The sequence below is a fragment of the Struthio camelus genome, chromosome 1 (genome assembly GCF_040807025.1).
Source record: "Struthio camelus isolate bStrCam1 chromosome 1, bStrCam1.hap1, whole genome shotgun sequence".
NCBI classification, from domain to species: Eukaryota; Metazoa; Chordata; class Aves; order Struthioniformes; family Struthionidae; genus Struthio; species Struthio camelus.
The window spans coordinates 41,837,834-41,859,614 of record NC_090942.1 but is presented as its reverse complement, the minus strand read 5'-3'; the positions used below and the strand labels follow the sequence as shown (position 1 = coordinate 41,859,614).

General features: G+C 35.5%; 1 protein-coding gene across 1 annotated transcript in view; it reads right to left on the bottom strand.

Moving 5' to 3' along the window:
• Positions 1 to 203: 203 nt before the first annotated feature.
• Positions 204 to 21,781, bottom strand: part of TBC1D15 (TBC1 domain family member 15) — a 34,321-nt gene continuing 12,743 nt past the window's right edge. The window contains exons 6-17 of the mRNA XM_068935743.1: positions 18,943 to 19,045; positions 17,803 to 18,000; positions 16,075 to 16,203; positions 14,105 to 14,208; positions 13,706 to 13,800; positions 12,191 to 12,307; positions 9,229 to 9,329; positions 8,386 to 8,485; positions 7,876 to 7,973; positions 2,822 to 2,938; positions 2,253 to 2,339; positions 204 to 1,616 (exon numbers count right to left, since the gene is read on the bottom strand). Of these exons, the coding sequence (XP_068791844.1) occupies positions 1,410 to 1,616; positions 2,253 to 2,339; positions 2,822 to 2,938; positions 7,876 to 7,973; positions 8,386 to 8,485; positions 9,229 to 9,329; positions 12,191 to 12,307; positions 13,706 to 13,800; positions 14,105 to 14,208; positions 16,075 to 16,203; positions 17,803 to 18,000; positions 18,943 to 19,045 (1,456 nt within the window). The 3' untranslated portion in view covers positions 204 to 1,409. The remainder of the gene's footprint in view (positions 1,617 to 2,252; positions 2,340 to 2,821; positions 2,939 to 7,875; positions 7,974 to 8,385; positions 8,486 to 9,228; positions 9,330 to 12,190; positions 12,308 to 13,705; positions 13,801 to 14,104; positions 14,209 to 16,074; positions 16,204 to 17,802; positions 18,001 to 18,942; positions 19,046 to 21,781) is intronic.

The window sequence follows — 21,781 nt, the reverse complement described above, 5'->3', positions numbered from 1 at the left end:
ACATTTGTACTAGTAAACTGCTCCAAAAGAAAAGAAAAACTCCTCCATAAGCAACATCAGCCTAGAGATGACAGACATGTTCCACTTAGTAATAAACAGAATTTCCCACCACTCTTCATTAAACACTCAAAATATATAATATCAATGTTGTTACCTATCCCCTCTATCTCACGTTATTATATCAACAACCAGACAACTAGATATTTTTTCTCTGAATATGATTTAATTAAAAACACTAAATCAACTTTGATTTTTATTTTATATATGTACAATAGTTACCAAATAATACACTGAATCAGTTATGTTAAATTTCACATAACTTCAAAGGACATCAGCATGGCATGAAATAAACTCACACTGCATTTTGCATATACAAAAAATGCATTAATGTAATTTTGATAACTTTTTTTTAACCTGCTGATGGATTCTCCAAATAATCTCGCATAAAAACAGTGAGAGTACTTTACTGATCAGTTAATCTATTAGCAAAGATAAACATTAATAAAGTTTGCAAGAAATCAATTGCAAAATTACATCAAGTGTAGGACTGAATGTATTCACATGAAAGTTATCTTCATTTAGAAAATAGTTTTGAAAAAGAGCCCAAGTTAGAATTGTGCATTAATTTGGTCAAACTGATTCATATTAACGAACAGTCAAGCTTATTCAGATATTGAAAATACGATTATCCCTTTAGTATTCACAAACATTTATCTATAGAGTGTGTGTATGTGTGTAAATATATATATATATATGCATATATAAAGTGAAGATATGTTAATGTAAAAATATACTGTTCATCCACTCCCAGTTACACAAAATTTAGTATTTGGACATTAAACTGCGTAAGTAAAAATGTCCATTTCAAATCTACATTCAACCAGCAACAAATACTTAGAAGTATTTTTGTAAACATTTGAGAAAGGGAAAACCCATTCATTTACAAAATGATCTTTCTCTAACACATCAGCATCTCTTCAGCTTGGAAATTTTGTACGGCAGCTTCAGCTGGCTTATTTTGAATCTGCTCAAATCAAAGAACTTGCACTCTCCTAGATCAATACATGTGAAGCCCAGCAGATGCACCATTTTCAAATTTATTCTTAATCACCATCCACTTCCAGTTCACCAGCAAAAAGAAAATGCACTTGGCTACAAAAATATTAAGGAATGTTATTGAAAACAAAAGGCTACTTTGGTAGAAGAAACTACAAAAATAATTAAGTTGAGTCATGTTGTAAAGCTTTAATGCAAGAGCATTACAGTACAGATTTTCTTTCCAACCTTAAAGCTTAATCAACACCAAATTTAAATATCCACCTCTCAAGTGCTTGAGGGGAAAAAAAAAAAAAAAACAAAAAACAACCACGTGCTCAGTAAAAGTCTTTCTTCAATTTCACCAACTGTAATTACGCAGGTGTCAAGCTCTGTGTCTCAGATGTCTGTTGAGTGCTGTCTCTTGTTCCATTGGCAGCAATTACAGGTGTTGAGATACTCTGATATAATGACGTAGGACAACTCAACACTGCCCCACTTTCATCCTCTCCGGTATCTGAATCTGGTGTTACACAACTGCTTTCAATACCCAGGATCTCACTAACTGCTTGAGGCAATTCCTATGAAGAGGGAGGAGGGGAAAAAAAATCACTCCAATCAAATAAATGAAAAATTAACATGGCTTTTCCCCACCAAATAACTAATCATTTATCGCAATTTAACTGTACTGAAAGCAACTCTTTCAACATTAGTTCCATATGAGTTTTGTTAAAGTTACCATTTGATATATCTGGTTTTCAAAAACACAGTAAAGGTGGGAGGCTCAATAATCAATTCCTGATCAGCAATATACAAAAATGAAAGTCCGAACAACAGTAATTACCCCTTCTGTTATTGAAGTTATTTTTCAGTGAACAATTAGTTGCTACCAAAGTTTGGTATGCTTTCAGTGCAATGCACCTTTCACCTCATCCTTCCTGAGTGCAAACATAGAATTACTTGTACTCTACCATACCTAGAAAGAACTAGGAAAGCATGACCAAAGAGCACAATTCAGCTTTTCCCCCAATGAACGGTATTTCCCATTTAAGATGAACCACTCTTGCTAATAGGCTTCTTGGATAAAGGCAGACAGCATACTCTGTTTCATACCCAAGCATTTAGTTATTAGAACATCATAAATGTACAACTACAGCCAGCTACATAGTTCTATTGTCTACAAAGGCTCACAGGAGATACACTTAGATTAGCTTTACCTTGCAATTCATCATCTGCATAGAAATTGCTTCTGCTTTGCAAAGTATGTACTCCACATCAATTTTCATAGACAGTTCATTGACATGCTAAAAATATGTTCACAAAGAATAGTAAGTGTGACAAATAGTGTGAAATACGGTTTCATAAAATATAATACTACTCTACTGCATTGCTAATAAATATCACATTATAAGCTTACCCCTTTAAGCTATGAAGCGCTAAACATACCTGCATTGACAAATGGGTACTGAAAAATCTAGTACCCAACAGCAGGTTTTCACCACTATCCAAGATCCGTAAGAGGAATCCATAGTACTTCTAAATCTGACAAAATACCCAGCACACAGATGTACCCCAGCTCACATTTTCAGAGGTAACAAATAACATTACCAAAGACAAAGCAAAAATAAATCATTTTGAAAGTACAGAAGAGACATTCGCTTCAAGTTTCACCCTTCAGAAGATACTATACACCTTTCCTTTTCTTCTCCCACAACATGAAATATAAACATCCTGTATTAAATCAAGGGAGTTAGTTAATATTTAAAAATGCCCAAGAACTCAGTACCTTTAGTATTTCATTAAAGCCATAATGCTTGTCCATAATTTGCTGCTTTTCAGATTCTAAGATAGCACAGCAGAGAAGAAGATGAAAATTCTGGCAAGGCAATTCCGTCCACATGACCTGTTAAAATATGAAAACCTCTTTTGAAACGCTTGTTTTTCCTCTGAAGAAATGAGTGCAGATGTTGAAAATAAAGCTTTAGAGCTGGCTTTGAAGTCAACTAAGTATTTCCAAAATTATTTGAAGATTTTTTTTTAAAGCAAATTAGTGATAACTGCAAATTTGAGTCATTACATGCTTAGTTGATTAAGACTTCAGTGTCCCCCAGGCTGTCCACTACAATTCTATTAAGCTCCCTGAACTTGCAGTCTTGTGAGCATCTATTTATTCTGCTTCAGCTCACATGAAATTCTCTTACTCAAAGATGAATAATTATACAAAAAACATTTCTTAGTTTTAATTGTTTTTATGAGGCTTAGTATACCCCTGCATCAAGTCTGAACTGATAAAAGTGTGTCATGCTCAGCAATCCTCCCAAAGGGTCCAAGGGTTCTAAATAAGGTTCAGAGTGATGCCCGATTCCCTCGGCATTAAAATGGCCTAAAGACATGTACACAGAGGTGTTTGTGGCAGTATTATTTTCTGACTGCAGACACGTTAATTTTTGGTCCCGTGGAGGCCACAGATAATCATTCTCAAGCTTACTGGGACTGAGTGTGCAACCTCAAAGTTAATACCCTATTTTAGCATGTTCATGAGAGTCAAGTCTTTGATAAAAATTGAATATTTGAAGAGAACGTTGATGACTGGCAGAAAGCTGCAGGGCGATAGTTTTGACAGCAAAAAGGAAGGTTACAAAAATTTGCTCAAAATTACAAACAGATTAAGGGATTGAAGTCAATGGTTTTACTCTTGAAAAAGGCAAGTAAGAAAGTAGATCATGAAGAGTCAGTCTTACTTCATTAGTAATAATCTTCTACCTTAATTATTTATAGAACATAGCCTTAAAGCTCAACAACAGCTTATTTGTTCTTGAAGTTTTGTAACTAGTGCATGATGCCCTTTAACAGAATTGCATGAATCTGAAAGACATCCAAACCAAATTTAGCTAAAATAAAGTACAATTAATCATGAAGGTTAAGCTATTCAATTCTCTCAATCCTGAATTAGATCAAGTATCTTTTCCAGGTATTCCATATTCCGTTAATGCGTTCTCTCACTCCAGGAAAAGGAGTAAGATATAAATAGGCTGATAAACAAGAATAATGCAGAAATGCATACAGTCTACCAAACAGAGTTTACCTATACACCATTTTTTGTTCCTACTTCATAAGGAGGGAATACTGACAGCTATACATGGATTTGGTTCAACATCAAGCCTGCATATGAACAAAGCAAACTACTGCCTACACGTTTAGGGTATACTCAAACTCTCATGGTAACCATACCACTAATTACATACAGCAATCACTAATGAAGCACAGCAAACGACAGGCTGCCTCTTGGAACTAAATCTAAACCTGAACATCAGTGATGGAAACATGCCTATGCAGGATATGGAGGAATCTAACCAAAATACAGATCTGTTTAACAGTTATCCTTTTATAGGGTGTATATATTTAACTTTCATACCAACAGTTTAAGGATATACTAGTAGAATATCTACTTTAAGTAATCTGCTTCAAGCTCCAACTTCAATTCAAGCTGGGCCTCAAGGGGAAAAAATATAAACAAGCATGTTCACAGACATTCTTTTATCTCTCTGAAGAAAATCAGTAGCCGTCATGACAGTTTCATACTTTTTGCTGTCATTTTTGATATCCTTTCAAAGTCTGGAGCAGAGCATGGACATGAGCTTATGGAGATAAGTGGATGGCAGCCGTATCACTAGCTGATTAGAAAGTAACAGAAAAGCAGCATTTAAATTGAGAATATCAAAATATACTAAAGTCTAATAACTCTTTCTCCTATTTCTTTCTGATAAAGTTTTGTAAGTAAGGACTGACTTGTTCTAGTACTACCTCAGCACCTATGAATATTAATAATAAATGCTAGCAGACAAGTAATTTATCACTAAGTCATTCCAGTTTTATACCATGCGAGTTGTACTAGTATAATCCTGGAGGTAAAGATTTATACCATGCGAGTTGTACTAGTATAATCCTGGAGGTGAAGAGTGAGCTAGCTCTGTAATTTTGTTACAGAATTTTCTTTTCAAGGTTCTTCCTTTCCCACCCAGTCTTCCTGCACCATCTTGAGAATGAAGCACCTCACTCATGCAAGCAAAAACAATAATAATAATAAAGAGTAAGAACTGGCTAGAACTACCAAATAATATTGTTTAATCGGTGTGAAGGAGTAATCAAGCAGCTCTCAGCTTTGGTACACCTAAGCAGTTGCTGTTTGCTGTCCATCCGGTTGAGTTTGAGAAACACTGCTAAAACATGCTACAAATAATCCCATCTACAAACAGAGCCAGCAGAAGTTTTACCTGCATTCATATTTCTGTAAAAAAGTGCCACATTGTATCTCAACAGAAGCTGGAATGCCACCTGTCCTGTGCACACATTGCCGAGCACATGCTGCTGCCATCACACAGCGATGCTACGACTACCCACAGTTTCTACCATGTTCTGATGGTTACAACTCTTGCTCAGTCTGTGGGAAGGCTTGGTGTCCAGCCTCTATTCAGCCTGATGGGAAGTGAGATCTTCCATCTCTTATATGGATGCCTAAAGAAGGCATCCTGAAGAATCTTTTCCATTCCATTTTTTGAGAGAAGCTACCATACAGTCAAGGACGTAGAAGTCACGAAGGGCAGGGGAAGAGGTATTGAAAGCTAGGTTAGTGGTTCAGGCAACTCAGCTACATGACAGAACTGGAGATCCAAAAGAATATTTTGAAACACATACATTAAAGAGAAAAAAAATCCAAAGTTCTGGAAGTTGGGACTAGAATCTCAGATGCAACCTTCTCCTCTCACCATTCTGTCCTCTGCAAGTGAGCACTTGACTGGGTAACATCACCAGCAACTAGGTTCCCTCGTCTCTATCTAACTTTGGATTACAAGGCAGCATGTGAATGATGCTTTCACACTGAAATACCCTAAAAGTAGCTCATTTCTCTCTGCTGATTCCATAGGAAAAATGGTTTTCTGTGTCTATAACATGTTTTTGTGAATCCCACATGTAGACCCCATTGATAACAATGAAGCTGCATAACGAACGAAAAACGCACTGTTGTAAGCTGGACTTCAACAGTGACAAAGGTGACTCTACCTTTCATAAAAAAACATTAACCTAATATATTAATTAGTTTGCTTTAAAAAGGAAAGGAAGATTTCCCCTTTGCAATTCCATTTCTCCTAGCAAAGAAGTTGAATATCTGTAATAAACATACATTACAATGTGCTGAAAGGAACCTACAAGACTGTCCTATCTAAATGGGATTCCACCATCCCTCTAAGACAGAAAAAACACATGAAGGAGTTAGAAATACAAAGTATTTCTTTTGTATATGCACATGTACACATACGCTAAGGCAGAGGTGATAAACACTCTAGCCTATGATTAATATAAAGTATAAATACAATTCTCAATTTCAGATTTCATGAAAGACTCCTGTTTATAGAAGAAGCTGTAATGAAACAGATTACAAAAGGATTCTTTCGTTTAGGTTACAAAGCTAACTTGGGCCAAACTGTCAGTTCCAGTATTGGCATCTCATATTTGCTTGTCTAAGCAAAACAGATTCTTCAAAGGAGGGAGCGAGGAAGAGAGAGAAGTCTTTCAAAAAAAAAAAAAAAAAAAAAACACCCCCCCCAACAACAACTGAGAACATAACAGAACACTGAGAAGAGAACAGTGATTTTTTTTTCCCCTATATTCATTACCAGTTTATGCTTTGGAATAAGAGACAATTATTTGGGGTTTGTACATTCTGGTTTGCGTATTTATGAATGTTATTCATAAACTTTTTAGTCCTCTTCAGCTACAATACGGCCTCAGCATACTATGATAGTAAATTCCACAGACTGAGTATGAAATAGCTAAAAAATGATTTACTTGAGAACGTTTTAAATGTTGGTCCTTCTCTTTTTGCAACTCCTTTTCCATTAGTGGAAAAAAATGAATAAAAGCATCAACAGTATTTTTCACTACAGCAGAAACAACAGTATTTTTCATTAGAGCAGAAATTTTATGCATTTCAGTCCTGTTCTCTTTATTATCCTTCTGTTCCCCAGCATAACTCTATGTGATGTTCTATCTTAGAAAAAGCTCCTCCTGTTCATATGAGGATTTTATTTTCTAGTTTGGGAGCTTTCAATGGATACTGTACTCATGTTAAAGGCATTAAATGCATCTTAGACAATCTTGTCACACGTCTCACTTTTTTCTGAACAAATTAAAGAATGTTCAAAAATGTTAGCCTTAATTACTCCATAGGATCTCAAGACCACCTCAGTCAAAAAAAAATCCAAGTCTCATTAACCTGGAATTAGCAGTATTCCTACATTTGTATATGCTTTGCTTTATGTTTCTTAGCATCATGAGGCCTGACCATCAAGTTTAATCAGATCTTCTGACATCATCCTCTTTATGGTTTTTGCTAACATAAAAACTACTCTTCCACTGCTTCATTCCACACAGTTTGTAAAGTTACTTATATCTTTCCAATACCAGTATCAAGGTAAGTGTCAGACCGACAAAGAGACAAATCATGCTATTTCTCCTGGTACAAGCTATTTTCCATAAAAGGACTGCCTGGTACTTACTATTTTCACTTAAAAGCCTCTTCTGAAGGATCCTCTCCAAAGTTTTTTGAAAAAGCCAATTTATCCCCACTAAATCTTTAAAAGATTTTTTTCATTAACTCCCCAAGTTGCTATCTGGGCCAAAAAGACACAAGATATGCTAGTATGTCCTTATCTCATCGCACTGATTCTTTTTTTTTTAATTCTGCATAATAATCTTTGCATAATAATCCATGCTTTTGTTCTAAAGTGTATTTTATAGAAATTCAAGGACTGCTGGAGATTATATGATGAAATATCTTACCTCCCAGAGACGAAGAATATCTTGAAAGCTAAATTCCCTTTTAAATCTGATAAGAAGCCATCGGAAGCAGAAATATAGGTAGCCTGAGTCTTGAGATTCTAGGAATAAGAGTGTATATATATATATATATATATATATATATAAAACCATAAACATCAAATTTGGTTAAGATAGTAGGAAAAAAAATACATACACTTTACAGGTACATAATCATATCACTTATTTTTAAGGCGGCAGACCCCTCCTCAGAATCACTGATATTTGATGAGAGAGAGCATGTCTAAATCAATAATAAGATGGCTCTTTTTTAATATGTATGGAGTAGTTATTTAAGTCTTTTAGATATTTTTAATTTATAAAAATTACAGAAAAAGTCACATTACTGGAATGAACAAGTCTTGCATTCATATAAGATTACTATTTGAAATATGTTTAAAGACTGGTCAAGGTATCAATGCACACAGAATGCATGAACTTGTTTTAGTTATTGTGTGCAACAAACACACCTACCTAAATAACTGCAAAATCCACTGTCTAGTAAGCGAAGCAAAGTACTCAGCTGAATTAGTTGTGTCTTCATACCCTGCATCTGCTCTTCAAAATTCTGATGCTGGGTGGAATAAAATATTAGCATTGTCAGGTATTTATATTAATTCAAATAACCATAATTTTGAGATCTACAGCTATGTTTAATTAAAATAAAAATTTGATCATGGCAATAGTGGTTCTCATTCTTTAAACATTTAACATGTGAAGCAATTAAAGGATTGTGCCTGTAACGAATGAAATTTCTGCCTTTGGCTGAAGGTTTTAAGTAAAGCAATGACTTGTATTTCTTCAATAATGCCTTTATACATTTTCATACCTAATAAATTACATGTCATGTATCAGCCTACATTCCCTACCTCCAAGTGGCATTACTGCACTCAAATCAGAAAGACGACTTTTTTTTATTCTCACATAATTCACATATTGCTTCACCACATGCACAATTAGAAAAGTTTCAATTTGTGGAAAAGTCTAAATTGCATGTAACGTGCCAAAAGGTAGTTCTGACAGAGAACCATCACCTGAACAAAATTCTACTGGAGGACTCTAGACTGATAGGTATTTGGCGATGCTGGCTGACTTATTTGGGAATTTCCAAGTAACCAAATTTGTCTGCTTTGTACAGTAAGAATATCACAAACCCACATAACTTGTGTCAATAATCAGATACGACATATTGACTTCAAACATAAGATGACCTGTCCTTTAAAAGAAGGGAAAAACAAAGTTTATACAACAAAATTAACCCCACATGCTATCCACACCTTATCTGTTTATGCAGGCTAAACAATCCTTATACTTTACCATTTGATCCATGTATGATACAAAGCACCAAAAAGCATCAACTTCATTCTCCATAACGTACAAGACCGGTGAAAGCAAGTCACTCATCCCCTGGACATAACCTTGAGGGAGGGGAAAAAAAAAAAAAAAAAAATCAACCCCCCCCCAAAAAAGTGAAGAGGAATTTAGTTAAATTCAACAGTTAAATAGTTCGACTGTGTTGAATGACTGCATGAAACATTTGTTTAGTGAAAAAAAATGACTAAGCAAAACATTTGTTTCATAAAAAGAGACAAACATTTGTTTGCAGTCCAAGAGTTTGTACAGATATTGTAATTTTTCAGTTCTACAGCCAGGAAAGAGACATTAATATTGCATTAGTAATAATAACTGCATTAATAATAACCAAGATCCAGATAACCTAACAAGATTTAGCAGCAGTTTCTGCAGATCTAAGGAGAACATAAAACACATTATTTTTGTGGTTGTTAAAATATATACAAACTGAGTAGACAAAGGAACGCATTTTTAGGAATAAAGTTCTCATTTTTAATTACTAAGTTTTAGCTCAGAGGCAAATATTGATTTTTTTGAGATTTAATATATACTTTACACCATCACAATACAGACTCATTTTTATTCTTTTCCATCTCTAATTGATTGCTTTCTTCCATACATTTAAAATCTCTTAATAGCTTCCCCTTTTTCCTCTTTCAACAGAACATTTTCTTTTCAATTCAATTTGAAGGAGAAATGTCAAGTTTCAATTCCAGGAAAACATTCAGTGCAATGCTCTTTATAGAGAGAATAAAATTTTGCACTCACCATTTCTTTTTTTCTGGCACTGACTATGCTTTAAGGATTACTGTATTTAGATAAGTAGAGAGGGGGACTGTTCTCCTTGTAGAACAAGAGCTGTAACTATCTCTTTTCAGAACACTGAGTCACTTTCACTCAAACTATTTCACTTTGAGGACCTCATCCTGCATCCTAAACTCTTCTGGAGATGGTTACTTGTGTAACAAGGCAGAAGTATGCAGCAAACACATTTTGGGATTGTATTTGAAGTCCATCAAAGCCTAAGACCACAAGAGCTATGTAATCAAGCAGACAAAAGGGGAAAAAAATTACCCCTTATCAAACTGAGAAAGGAGCAAATAGCAAAGTATATTTGAGAGACATAAAGGAAACAGGTATTCAGACCTGATGTGAGTGCTTTTAGGTTTCTACATCTAGAAGCAGTGGATCAAGTTCATACCCCCTACGAGAAAAGCTTGCCTAACTGGAGAATAAAATGCGCCTTTTTAGGGCACATCGTTTTTACAAATAGTTAGAAAGTTTTAGCTGAATGTACCATGTTTTCAGAATTTTAGTTTTTTAAATGTTCCTTCCAGCTTGCTCGTAATTAATACCATAATTAAGATTAGAGGACATGGATTTTCAGAGCTTATTTTGCCCTGTCTTCCCAGTCCTCTCAACTACCTTACTGCTGATCCTCAGGTCAACTTCTCTACTGCCCCAACTGCTACTGGCCTCCCTAAATAAGGGAGGCCATAAGCAACATGCAGGTCTACCATCAGTGGTTGGTTAACATGACGTCATGTTTCTCAGTCAGGCTCAAGCTTTGCTTATTTCATTTCTTAGTAATATAACTGAATCGCTGACAATAGGGTTGAACCAATGAGTGTGAAAATATGGAGCAGAAATGAGCAGAAAAAGGCACATGGAAGAAAAAAATAGGTAAATAATTTCACTTAGATAAAAACTATTTTTCAGTAGCTGTTCTGTGCCCCAGCTGGCACTTTGTGGCACTACCCAGACCTCTACAACTGCTGCTGAAGGATAAAAGAAACAAGCATTGTTTCCAGGCTTTTGGGTAGTTCAGAATGCTTGGGTAGATGCAATTACGTCAAATACAGCCCATTTCCATGCTTCCTGATTGTTTATAAAATAGAAGACTTAACCACTGCGTATATTTAAGTCACCTAAACATTGCGTTCATAGAGCGGGTGGTAAACGTGCTTTTATTCCACTAAGATATGTCACTGTGTGTTAATACAGGCTGAAACACGGAAAGACATGTGGAACATATGTTTCTTAAACAGCTTCAGTTTTATTTCTTCTCCCATCCTCTTCAATTTAACATCAAGTCTCTTTTCAGACTTGATAAAAAGGACAAAAGCTGACAAGTACTGCCACTCTGCAGCAAGTTCACTAACAATTAAAGTCTTCCTACTTTTTGCCTTAAAAACTTGGCATGAGATAGGCTTTTACAGTCCCAGCACTTTTTTCTGGGGTAGAATAAAATAAAATGAATAAATAATGCAAACAGAACAGCCAAATCTCATCATGGGTGAAGGAGGGGGATATCAACTAGAAACATGTATTCCCTCCCTTCACAATTAATAAAAGTTAAAAAATAGACATCTCGGCTACACTGTGATTAAGAGAAGATGCTACGTGCTCTTCCCTTCCACAATGGGAGCACAGTGTATCTAAAGCATAATTTTCAACAGAAATGTACTTCTCAAGAACCAGCTTTAAAAGTATTCATAAGAACATTCATGTTCACAAACAGCTGGTTCAGCATGCCGAGTTTTAGTTACAGCAGTGGCAGCTGGTTTATAATTTTTATTAGTATAACAATCTTAAAAATGGATATAACAGTCAAGCTCTGAATACCCAAACCCAGCTAAACTTTGAAAAGCAAGCCTGCTTCAACTCTCAGGAAGCAACAGTAGGGCCACCTACTGCCACTTAATTCCTAATCCAGCCTCCACTGCTGCATGCATATGCCTGTGATAAGTATTAGGCAGAAGAGAGGAAAGAGGGATAAAATACTGAACAAAGTTATCTCTGTTATTAAAATATAAAACTTGACATTTATAGAAAGCATTTTAAGTAACAAAAGTTCAAGTGCATTAACAGGTCTTAAGATAAGCAAAACTAAATTAGAAATTAAATTCAGAGGAACACAACTTACCTAAGTCAAAGTCATACATGCAATAGGTCATCAAAATATCATGAAGTAAAATCAGTCCTGGATTATCTTCACCTTCATAAAATTTATTTGTTCGATCTGTTCTGTTTACATCCTTTTCTAAGGAAACAGTCAGATTTAAAACATTTTCAAAACAAGTTCTACTAAGCCAGCATCTATCAAATTCAGAATATTTTTAAGCTGCTGATTTTTTTCTCACTGTTGCAAAGCTTTGAAGTGTTTAATAAGACAACTGCCTCACTGAATGTCACTTTGAAACAAAGAGTATTTTACAAGTAAGAAGATCCTGCCTGCCTGGAATAAAAGGATTCACTTATAAACAGATTTTAAACTTTTTTTTTCTTTAATATGAAGTACTTTTATAGAAAAATTCCTGATTATGATTCAGTGAAAATGTTTTACATTTAAAGGGATTAAGAACAATTTTATGTAAGTATACAATGCCATTTATGAATACTTATGAGATGCAGCATAAGCCACAGTGGGAAAGTTACCACGCCACCAGCTCAAAGACACTGCTGTAGTTCATTACAGCATGTTTTATAAATTCTCGTTTTACCAAGCTCTTCGAACTCTTATTGAACCTAAAATGCCCATTTCATCTCCAGCATACACACACAGAGCAGATTCTTTAATAATGTGAAATTAAAGATTGATATTGATGCATTAAAATAAGCTAAATTTTAGGTGCACTTAAAGAGGAGCATTTTGTAGTTTTAGAACTGTTTTACAACATAAACCTGTCATCTACATTTCAAACACTTAATGAACAGCACTGCTTCGACAGAAACGATACTTCAGTCATTTCTGAACTCTGAGAATATGTATACATAAATATGCATATTTATGAATATAAACACACACTTTAAAAAGCTACTTTACTAACCTAAGATTCTTCTCAACCCCTAGCATGCCTGTTGAGTAACAGGCTACAATAAGTGCAGCCAGTGTTTCAGAATATTACAAAAGTCTTATCTACCTCCAGAAATAGCTATTTGGTAATCCTAGAAACTGGTCCCCACTGCCACTACCAAAGAGAATTGAGGGCACAGACTGCTAACACTTTGTGAAACTTAATTTTTTTCCAGTTGCACTTTTTTTTTTTCTTTAAACAGAATATACATATACAAATGCTTATAAGGAAATTTAAGATATAAACATAGAAGCATCACATTCTTACTGTATTACCATTAGCTTAATGAAATTTTTAAGAAAAACTACATCATGAAGTGATATGAACAAAGAAGTTTTGCTATTAAAAAGGAAAAAAGATTCAGCCAACATGACACACTAAGATATAAAGCTCTGAAATGCTCCAGCTAAAGAAGTTTCAGTGTTAAGCGTATAATGAAATTTGGGCACCTCTGAAAACACCAGCATGTAGTTTTTTAGTGCCTCTTCATACAGGTTTCTCAAAAGGTTATTTTTCAACTTCACATTGATTTGTAAAGGTGCATGAGTTGGTACAGTTGGGTATGTTTCTAAATCTAAAGTTACCTATAAGACTCCGGTAGTCTCTTAATCTTGAATTTCGTTTTTCCTGTTCTTCACTTACAGATTTCCACTGCAGTTTCATCCTGAAATATTCATCCCTGAAAAACAATCATTTCAAAACTAAAATAATGCTCAATTATTACATTCCTTATTATTGCTTTTTATTTAAACATTTATTTGTTCTGTTTGTGGGATAACAGCCCATTTATATAATACTTTTACTTTAATATGGCAATCTTTTTAAGAAGGTCTGTCAAACACTTTACTGTATTCTACCACATTAAACAGTTGTCTTTCAATCTTCTAAAAAAAATCTCTCTATGTCACTCTGTGCCCCCCTCCCCATAAAAAGCAGCTTTTTCAATGTATTTTGTAACGTGGTGGGGGGAAATCTGTACTCACGTTTTTCTTTTTTGCAGATTTGCTCTCTCTTCCTTAGTGCTATTCCAAGGAAAATACCCCAAAAGAAATTTCCATGCCTCTTTTCTTAAAGTATGGCAGAGTCCCTAGGGAAAAATGGATGGGAAACATTAACAAGAGGAAGACTTCGATTTTGTGAGGAAACTCTCCCACAGTAATACACCACTTCTTAAAACAACAACTTAAGACTACATAGAAAACTAATTTTTAAGTTAGAGGAAAATTAGAATAAGCTTCCTCATTTTATGTTTTAGCCAAATCTTATCTGCTCACTATGCATCACACTTGGAGGAAACAGGAGGAAGTGAATATATTTAACATTTAGCTACTAGCACCTTTTAAGTAGCAATACAACTTAGATTTATGAAACTAATATTTATTTTGGTTACTTGACATGTCCTGAAAACTGCAGAAGCACTGAATTCATCCTTACATGGAAAAATAAAAGCGAAAAGAAAAAAAACACCTTTACAAATGATATTTCTTCCTGTATTTTTGCCTCACTGCTTGAAGCAAAGCCTTTAAAGGCATTACAGATATTACAAAGTAAAAACAGTAGCTTTAAAGTTTTATAATTTAAACATCATGCGGTTTAACCATCAAATTTTTAGTCTCTCCACAAACCGATCTTCGAGGACTGCTTTTTTTAAATAAAAAATATATTTTTCATCTAACAGAAGATGGCCAATGTGCCAAAAATAAATTATTGTAACTCCTACAGTACAACCACGAGAACGAGACACGTTTGCTCTATCAATGTGCCAGCTTATCCACCCAATGCCAGCTTGTATGCTAGTGACACATTGCTAAGTTCCTCACTGTATTTCTTCATTTACCATTAAATTAAGGCAAGGGAGATGGTGCAGCAAATATCATTAACCACTGAAATTTTTTGCTCTATCCAAGTAATAACTGAACTTTTCAGCTAACATGCAAATGATTCAAGAGAAGCTTGAATTTATTTGGGTTTGTCATGAATACCATTGAGCACTCAACATCTCGGGCAACGGACAACAGAGGTGACAAGGGAACCTGGAGTACTAGGACAGATGTTTTTGTTTAATAATTCTCATGCTTGCAAAATGGACCTTAACTGGGCACCTCAGGCATAAGTCAATTAAAGAACAGTCACATGAACTGAAAAGGGCCTCATTTTAGCTCCATGCTTCACAGTACATTCCTTATTTTGCACAGGTCTTTAAAAAAAGAAAAAAAAATCCCAAATTTATCATTCTCTACCTCCACTCAGACTCCCAGAATGCAAGACTGCCTGCTTGTAAATATACAGGTGTACAAAGAATGCATTAAGGTAGGTGGATTCTCCCCTCCTCCCCCTCCCCCCCCCAAAAAAAATCCACAGACACACACACAATAAAATAATGTTAGGCAGAATAACTATATTATGCATGTTAAAGTTTTCAAAAAGTTTTTGCACTACGTGACTGAATTCACATTCATGATACAAAAAACCTCAGTTACATAATAAAAATCAGAGAAAGTGATCAGGGTCTGCCCTGAGAAGGGCCAAACCTAGGCAAACTACTGGGCAAACAAGGGAAGCTTGCTTTGGAGAAGAAAAGAGTTGTAAAACAAAACAAAACAAGACAAGACAGTCCAGTATCCTAGCATTAAAACACTTAATGTTTTCCTGAAATGCACTTTGATTCTCAATCATTCAGCCTTTGTCTTTTCAACTCATTCCCTTCAGCCTGCATCCACAAGATCTCTTTCCTCCTACAGCACTTTGTGTGGTTGTAAGACTGTTGAGGTATTCAATTAGCATTAAATCACGCTCTATAAAGCCTCTCCAGCAGTACTGACTGGTTCGTGCCTGAAGTCCTGCATAAAGAATTACAAGTTTAATGAAAACAGCATAACCAGAGTTTGGGAAGGAACAGAAAAAGGGCCAGAAGCAAGCCACAGGGCATGCTGAATTCAGAAAAACAAGTTACCCCTTTGAATATCAATTGCTTCATGTAGTCAACATTTACGATTCTTCCTTCAGAATCCATGTTCTTAGCCCATTCTTCAACCGACACAGGCTCTCTTCTACTAACTTCAGGCTGTTTTCCTAGATCAATCTGAAACATAAAGACATTATATGAATCCCATTGAAATATTTCACCATTTTTAAACAGTTGTGTAAATAGTACTAAGCTTACTGCTGCTTCTTCCTACTCAGTGCAACTACACTTTCACATGAACATACCTTAGTTAGGGACACTAAGGATCTAAGGCTACGTCTACTTTACACAATAGCATGGACCAAAAGAAAAAGCGTTGCAGAGGGAGACAGTTAGCGCTGAGGACTTGGGTATCCACAGTATTTCACATTTTAGAGAGTTTTGTTTGTTTGCATTTTTTTAAATAACATTCCACCCCCATAAACACTTTGAAACTAGCTTTAGACTAGTCCCATGGACTGAATAGTCCTGTGCAACTGGAGTGCATTAGATACGTGCAACACAGCCAAAAGGGACAATAGGGAGCTTCACTTCAAAAGTGTGCTCCTGACATGCACTAGTACATCTTGAAAGAGAACTGAAAAGCAACTTGGCTTCATGGATGTTATTCCCACACACACTAGAGAGCGTAGCTGGAAGATCAATTTAAGCACACTGCCCCGTTAAAACACACACACACACACACTCCACCATGCATGGTTTCAGGATTCCTAGTACCTGCCAGTTTCATAGCTCAGAGGTTAGTCTCTCAGTTCCCAACTTACATGTTTAAGCATAGTAGAGTTCAGTAGACAGTAATTCCTTTTATTCTGAAAATATTTTTGTCATGGTAATCACAAAACCAATTTCTTTTTCAACTGTTTAGGAGCCAAAGGCATTTAGCAGATTAAGACATATAGGTCAGTGTAAGTTTTAATACGTACCATTCAGTATATTTTTCCTCATTGAGTGCTACTTAGCAAGTTCTCAGAGTCCAAGTTGCATGTGTTCATACAGCTACAGCTAAGCTATTAACACTGTTTAAGCTCAGGAAAACAGCACTCCATACGATTTAATGCTCTAAAAACATGCGAGTTGCTTAAAAAGTAAATCTCAAGCATTTAAAAATATATCTTATCCACCTAATTGAAAAAGACACCAAGAGCCCACGCAAAGCGATTCATGACCTAATTACAAGTTCCTTCTACATTTAGTTCAACCTATATGTAAGTCTGTACATCTATATAAAACAGACATAAATCATCCAATTAAACACTTTGTTTAAAGAGGGCTAAGAATATTTAAACAAACTGAGTTGTTAAAATGATTAGCCACCAGATTTAGATATTAACCTGCATACCCCCACTTTACTTAACATACCTCTGTCTGATCACAGAGGAAACACTAAATGTAAAATGAGTCGGTTCAGTTTGTAGAGTAGTGATTCTGTAAGACAAGGTGCTAATTTTTAACCTCTGTTTCAGCAATAACAACATTCTTCTTTCAAAGCAAAGAATTTTTTTTTTTAATTTCCTGTTTGCAGGCATGAAAATAATACATATTCTGGAAGCAGCAGCTGCTGATCTTACTCTTGTCAATAAATGGTAGGACAGTGTATGGCACAATTGCTAAGCAGAAACAGTGTAACTCACCAGGCTTCAAGTCCTACAAGTACTTTAAAAGTGCACTTAAAAAGAAACTGCCTCTGTATCATTCATACTCCATTTACACACTCACTCGTGTGATGACTTCAAATCCTGGTTCTTCCTGCTGATTTATCTTTAGCCCTGGAATAGCATCATTGAGAAAGTCTGCCATTTCTGATGGTGGTCGTCTTTGAGTTGAAGGGTCAGTTAATCGAAAACTGTCAAAAATATAGTTTGTGACTTTGGAAAATCTTCCCATTGTTGCTGTGTATGGATCTTTCTTCAATTTCTGTGTTATATAAAGGAAAAAAAGTAAAACATGAAAAGCTTCAGATTATTTGGAATTCTTGTACTCAAAGTAAACAAAAAAAACAGAAAGAGCAATAACATCCAAAGAAGGTCTCAGAAGTTTTTAAAGGATCAGTACTTGCATACAGTCCATTCATCACATTATGATAAAAATCAGAGTAAATACGAGATCTTACGTATTAATGTAATTACCACTAATTGATTTGAAAGATTGTACTGTAGTTTGAAATCTGACCTATGTATAAAAGCAGACCAGATCTACTGTTTACTTTCCAATGATTAACGCCCCCAAAAGCTTTCCTTCTGCCTAGCTGCTCTGCCTTCACAGAGGAAACGCATCTTGAAGCGTCATGAATTCTGCTAGCAATCTTGCGCAAAACTATCTTTGATCACTGAGTCCAAAAACTAATTTAATTCACTTATGAAGGTTTTCTTAAATGAATCAGTGGGTCAAATTCTGGCCTTATTCAAGTCGCTGGAAATTTTGCCACTGACTTTCACAAGGTCACAAAACCCACCAAAGAAAAAAAAATTCTCTTAGACAGTATTGTGTCCTTTGCTGCTGTTATTTCCAGCATCCCTTTAAGGCTGGCAAAAAATATCAAGGAAAAGATTATTTATTCCACGAACAAAATATTTTGGTTTTCTTCTCCCCATTTCCAAAGCTATCTGTACCTAAATATATAGAACCACAGGCAAAAGTAATTTGAATAGGTTTGAAATAGTACCGTATGAAGGTTAAGAAAGACTAAGAACATAAAAAAAGATTTATATAAGTGGACTTTCTGTAGTAAGCATTTCTTTAAGGATATAATTAATGGATCTAGAATGCTAATGATTCAGGGAATATTTATGTGAAATGGAAGCTTTTTTTTAAAAAAAAAAAGTCTTTGGAATAAAACATTTCAAAGACAATACATACCTGCAGTAAGCCATATGACGGTTCATCAAGGAGATTTTCGAAAGACTGAGACAAAGACTTGTTCTGAGAATTCACAAGAAGAATTCTTTTATCCTGGGGAGATCTGCAATAAAATAGAACCACAGAGTTTCTATAAGTAACACCAGTTTTTCCTGTAAATATTTTAGAACATTTACAGTTTTTTGAAATCACATTTCAGGTTTTTTGGAAGGAAAACAGATTTGATGCAAGAGCATTCTTAGCTCTTGGCACAAGTCCAAATGCTAACACATTACAAAATAGGACTTTCGTTTGTCATACGATTTGTCATCAGCATATTCATTCTGAATTATACCTTTCATTCTTTGTCACCCACATGTAATTTCTCAGTATAGTATCATAATTTGTCAAAGTTATCTTTGAGAATAAATAGTATTTCCTATATCTGATTGGGGGGAGGGGGAGAAATCAGGTGATACAGAAAAGGAAATTCAGAGAGACATGGTCAGTCTCAACACACATATGGTGAAACACCTTTAACATAACATAGGAAGTGAAAAGAGCCCATGTCACCACATACAGTTAAGGAATTCTTTTTATCAGTTAGTAAATCTGACCTTAAAGAACTCTGTAAAACAATTTATATTAAAGTAATGCAAACTGTATTGCGTTGAATGTATCCAAATCAATAAATTTCAAACCAACAGTATTACAATAGCTCAAACAATTCCAAAATTCACATTGATAGAGTTTATAAGCACCACAAACATATTGTGAAACAGAACCATCTCATTACAGCTGTGCAAATATCTTTTTGCAGAGACGCCAAAAGCTGTATCAACTTGATTCGACCTAACCCAAAGTATTCACACACTCTTATACTTCACTACAAGATCTGATTCTTTGGCAGGCTTGCACACACAGATGAAATGGACTAAAAAACAGCTGAAATTGTGCTGCTCCTAGTATGTATTCTTCTCTCTTACTCTTATCCTCCCCCCATCTCTACTCCCCTCCTTGGGCAGGAATACCTCATCAACTCATTAATCAGCTCCTGAACCACCAGAGTTTACAACTCCATGCATTATAGAACGGAGGGAGCTAAGGGACTGCAACAGTTCAGCAGCCAATCTGACATCCTCGGAGTGGAGCAGCCACACTGGGGAAAGCCAAGAACTTCGGCCATCTGATTTTAATCCATTGCAAAGACTTTACATTTATAAAATACCTTCTCTATTGCTCTCTCTCCTAAAGTTTAAATCTATGTCCAGTCTTTGAATGAAAAAATACTTTCATTTCTGTTACTACCTGCATCATCTACCATGATATTAAAGTCAAAGATAAGAACTTTAATAAGCCTTATCTCTCTTCAGTTCCATCACGACAGCACACTTAACACTGACGGATATGAAATCCAACAAAAGATCTCATTTTGAGACAGCCAGACACCATAGTCATAGTTCTGAGGCAGCAACAGTTAATAAAACTCAACTGGCTTTTGCTAAAAAGCAGCACAGGGGCAAAGGCTGAGTCATGTATTATGCTTCCCCTAACTACAAGAACAAAAAGTTTGTAAAACATTGCCATTTTAATTAGACGTTCCCTCTGGGCAGCTACTTAGGTAACGTTCAAAACAGATTGCAAGTTTAGACATTTTATTAAATAGCTGTGTATAATACTCCAACTCAGAAAGTGCCATCATCATTTTCGAACTAAAAATTTTTGATGGAAGCCTCACACCAGACTCTTAAAGTATCCAGTTGATGGTTAGTCATGAAAGTTTTGATTAAGTCGATGGAAATTCGTCATCTGTAGTGTCAAGAGTAGTCACTAGACCTACTTATAATTTGGTCCTGTTCATTAAGTAGATATTACCACAATTAGTTTATAAAAACACAGTCACGCATATAAGGTATAAAGCTTTCTGCAACTCATCATGCACTTAGAGTGCTTTTCCAGTCTTTACTATGTATGTTGCCTCAAATCTGCCCCAGGCTAACAGCAACAGGCTGGAAGATTATCTGCAAGAAAGCAAGCACAGAACAGTATGCTCAGAACGACACAACCTCCCTCGCGGCAAGTGGGCTGCCCGTGTGTAGAATACACTCCTGAGCCTGCAGAGAGGTTTAAGGAAGAAAGGAAAGGGAAACTTGAGGAAAAACACCTTAGGATTTAAGACGAAGCTGTCAACCAGGATTTACTCATCTCCAACTGTACAGAGAATATTCTTTCTTACACCTTTATCTTGTGTCCCTAATATCATCTGCTTTGATCTTCATGAATTTTCTCCTTAAAAACTTGCTGAGAATGCTACAGTCAATATCGTTTCACTGGTTTGACACATTGACCACGTCACCTTCTCCAAGTTGCTCACAATTTCAGACTATTGCAAACACACGTAGTAGTACATCTCAACACTGACAAGGCCTTTCACAAATCAGTTCAACTAATATACAGCCAGCCCTTGTATCCTGCTGACAGTCCCTCATACAAACAACGTTAGTTGACCACAATTCCATCTGCCTGTAAAAAGCAACTCTGGCCCAGCTTTTTCCCTCCCTCAAGAGGCTCCCAACACATGACAAGAGTCCTCTGTAAGGATTCACAAAGCCTTTTCACTGTCTGCCCTCAAACCTTTCATCAGAATGTTATTTTTGCAAGTGATGCTAACAAAACACCTTTGATAACAGCTTACCGATTATGCTGACGAAATGCCTCATTGTTTCTTCACGCTCTACCTATCCTTATTTACCCTTTTATAGAGTAAGTGGATACAGTAAATTGTGTAATTTTTAGGGTGCCTTTTAAAATTATATTTGTGATTATATGCTGACAGCAGAACGTTCTATTTTGTTCTGCA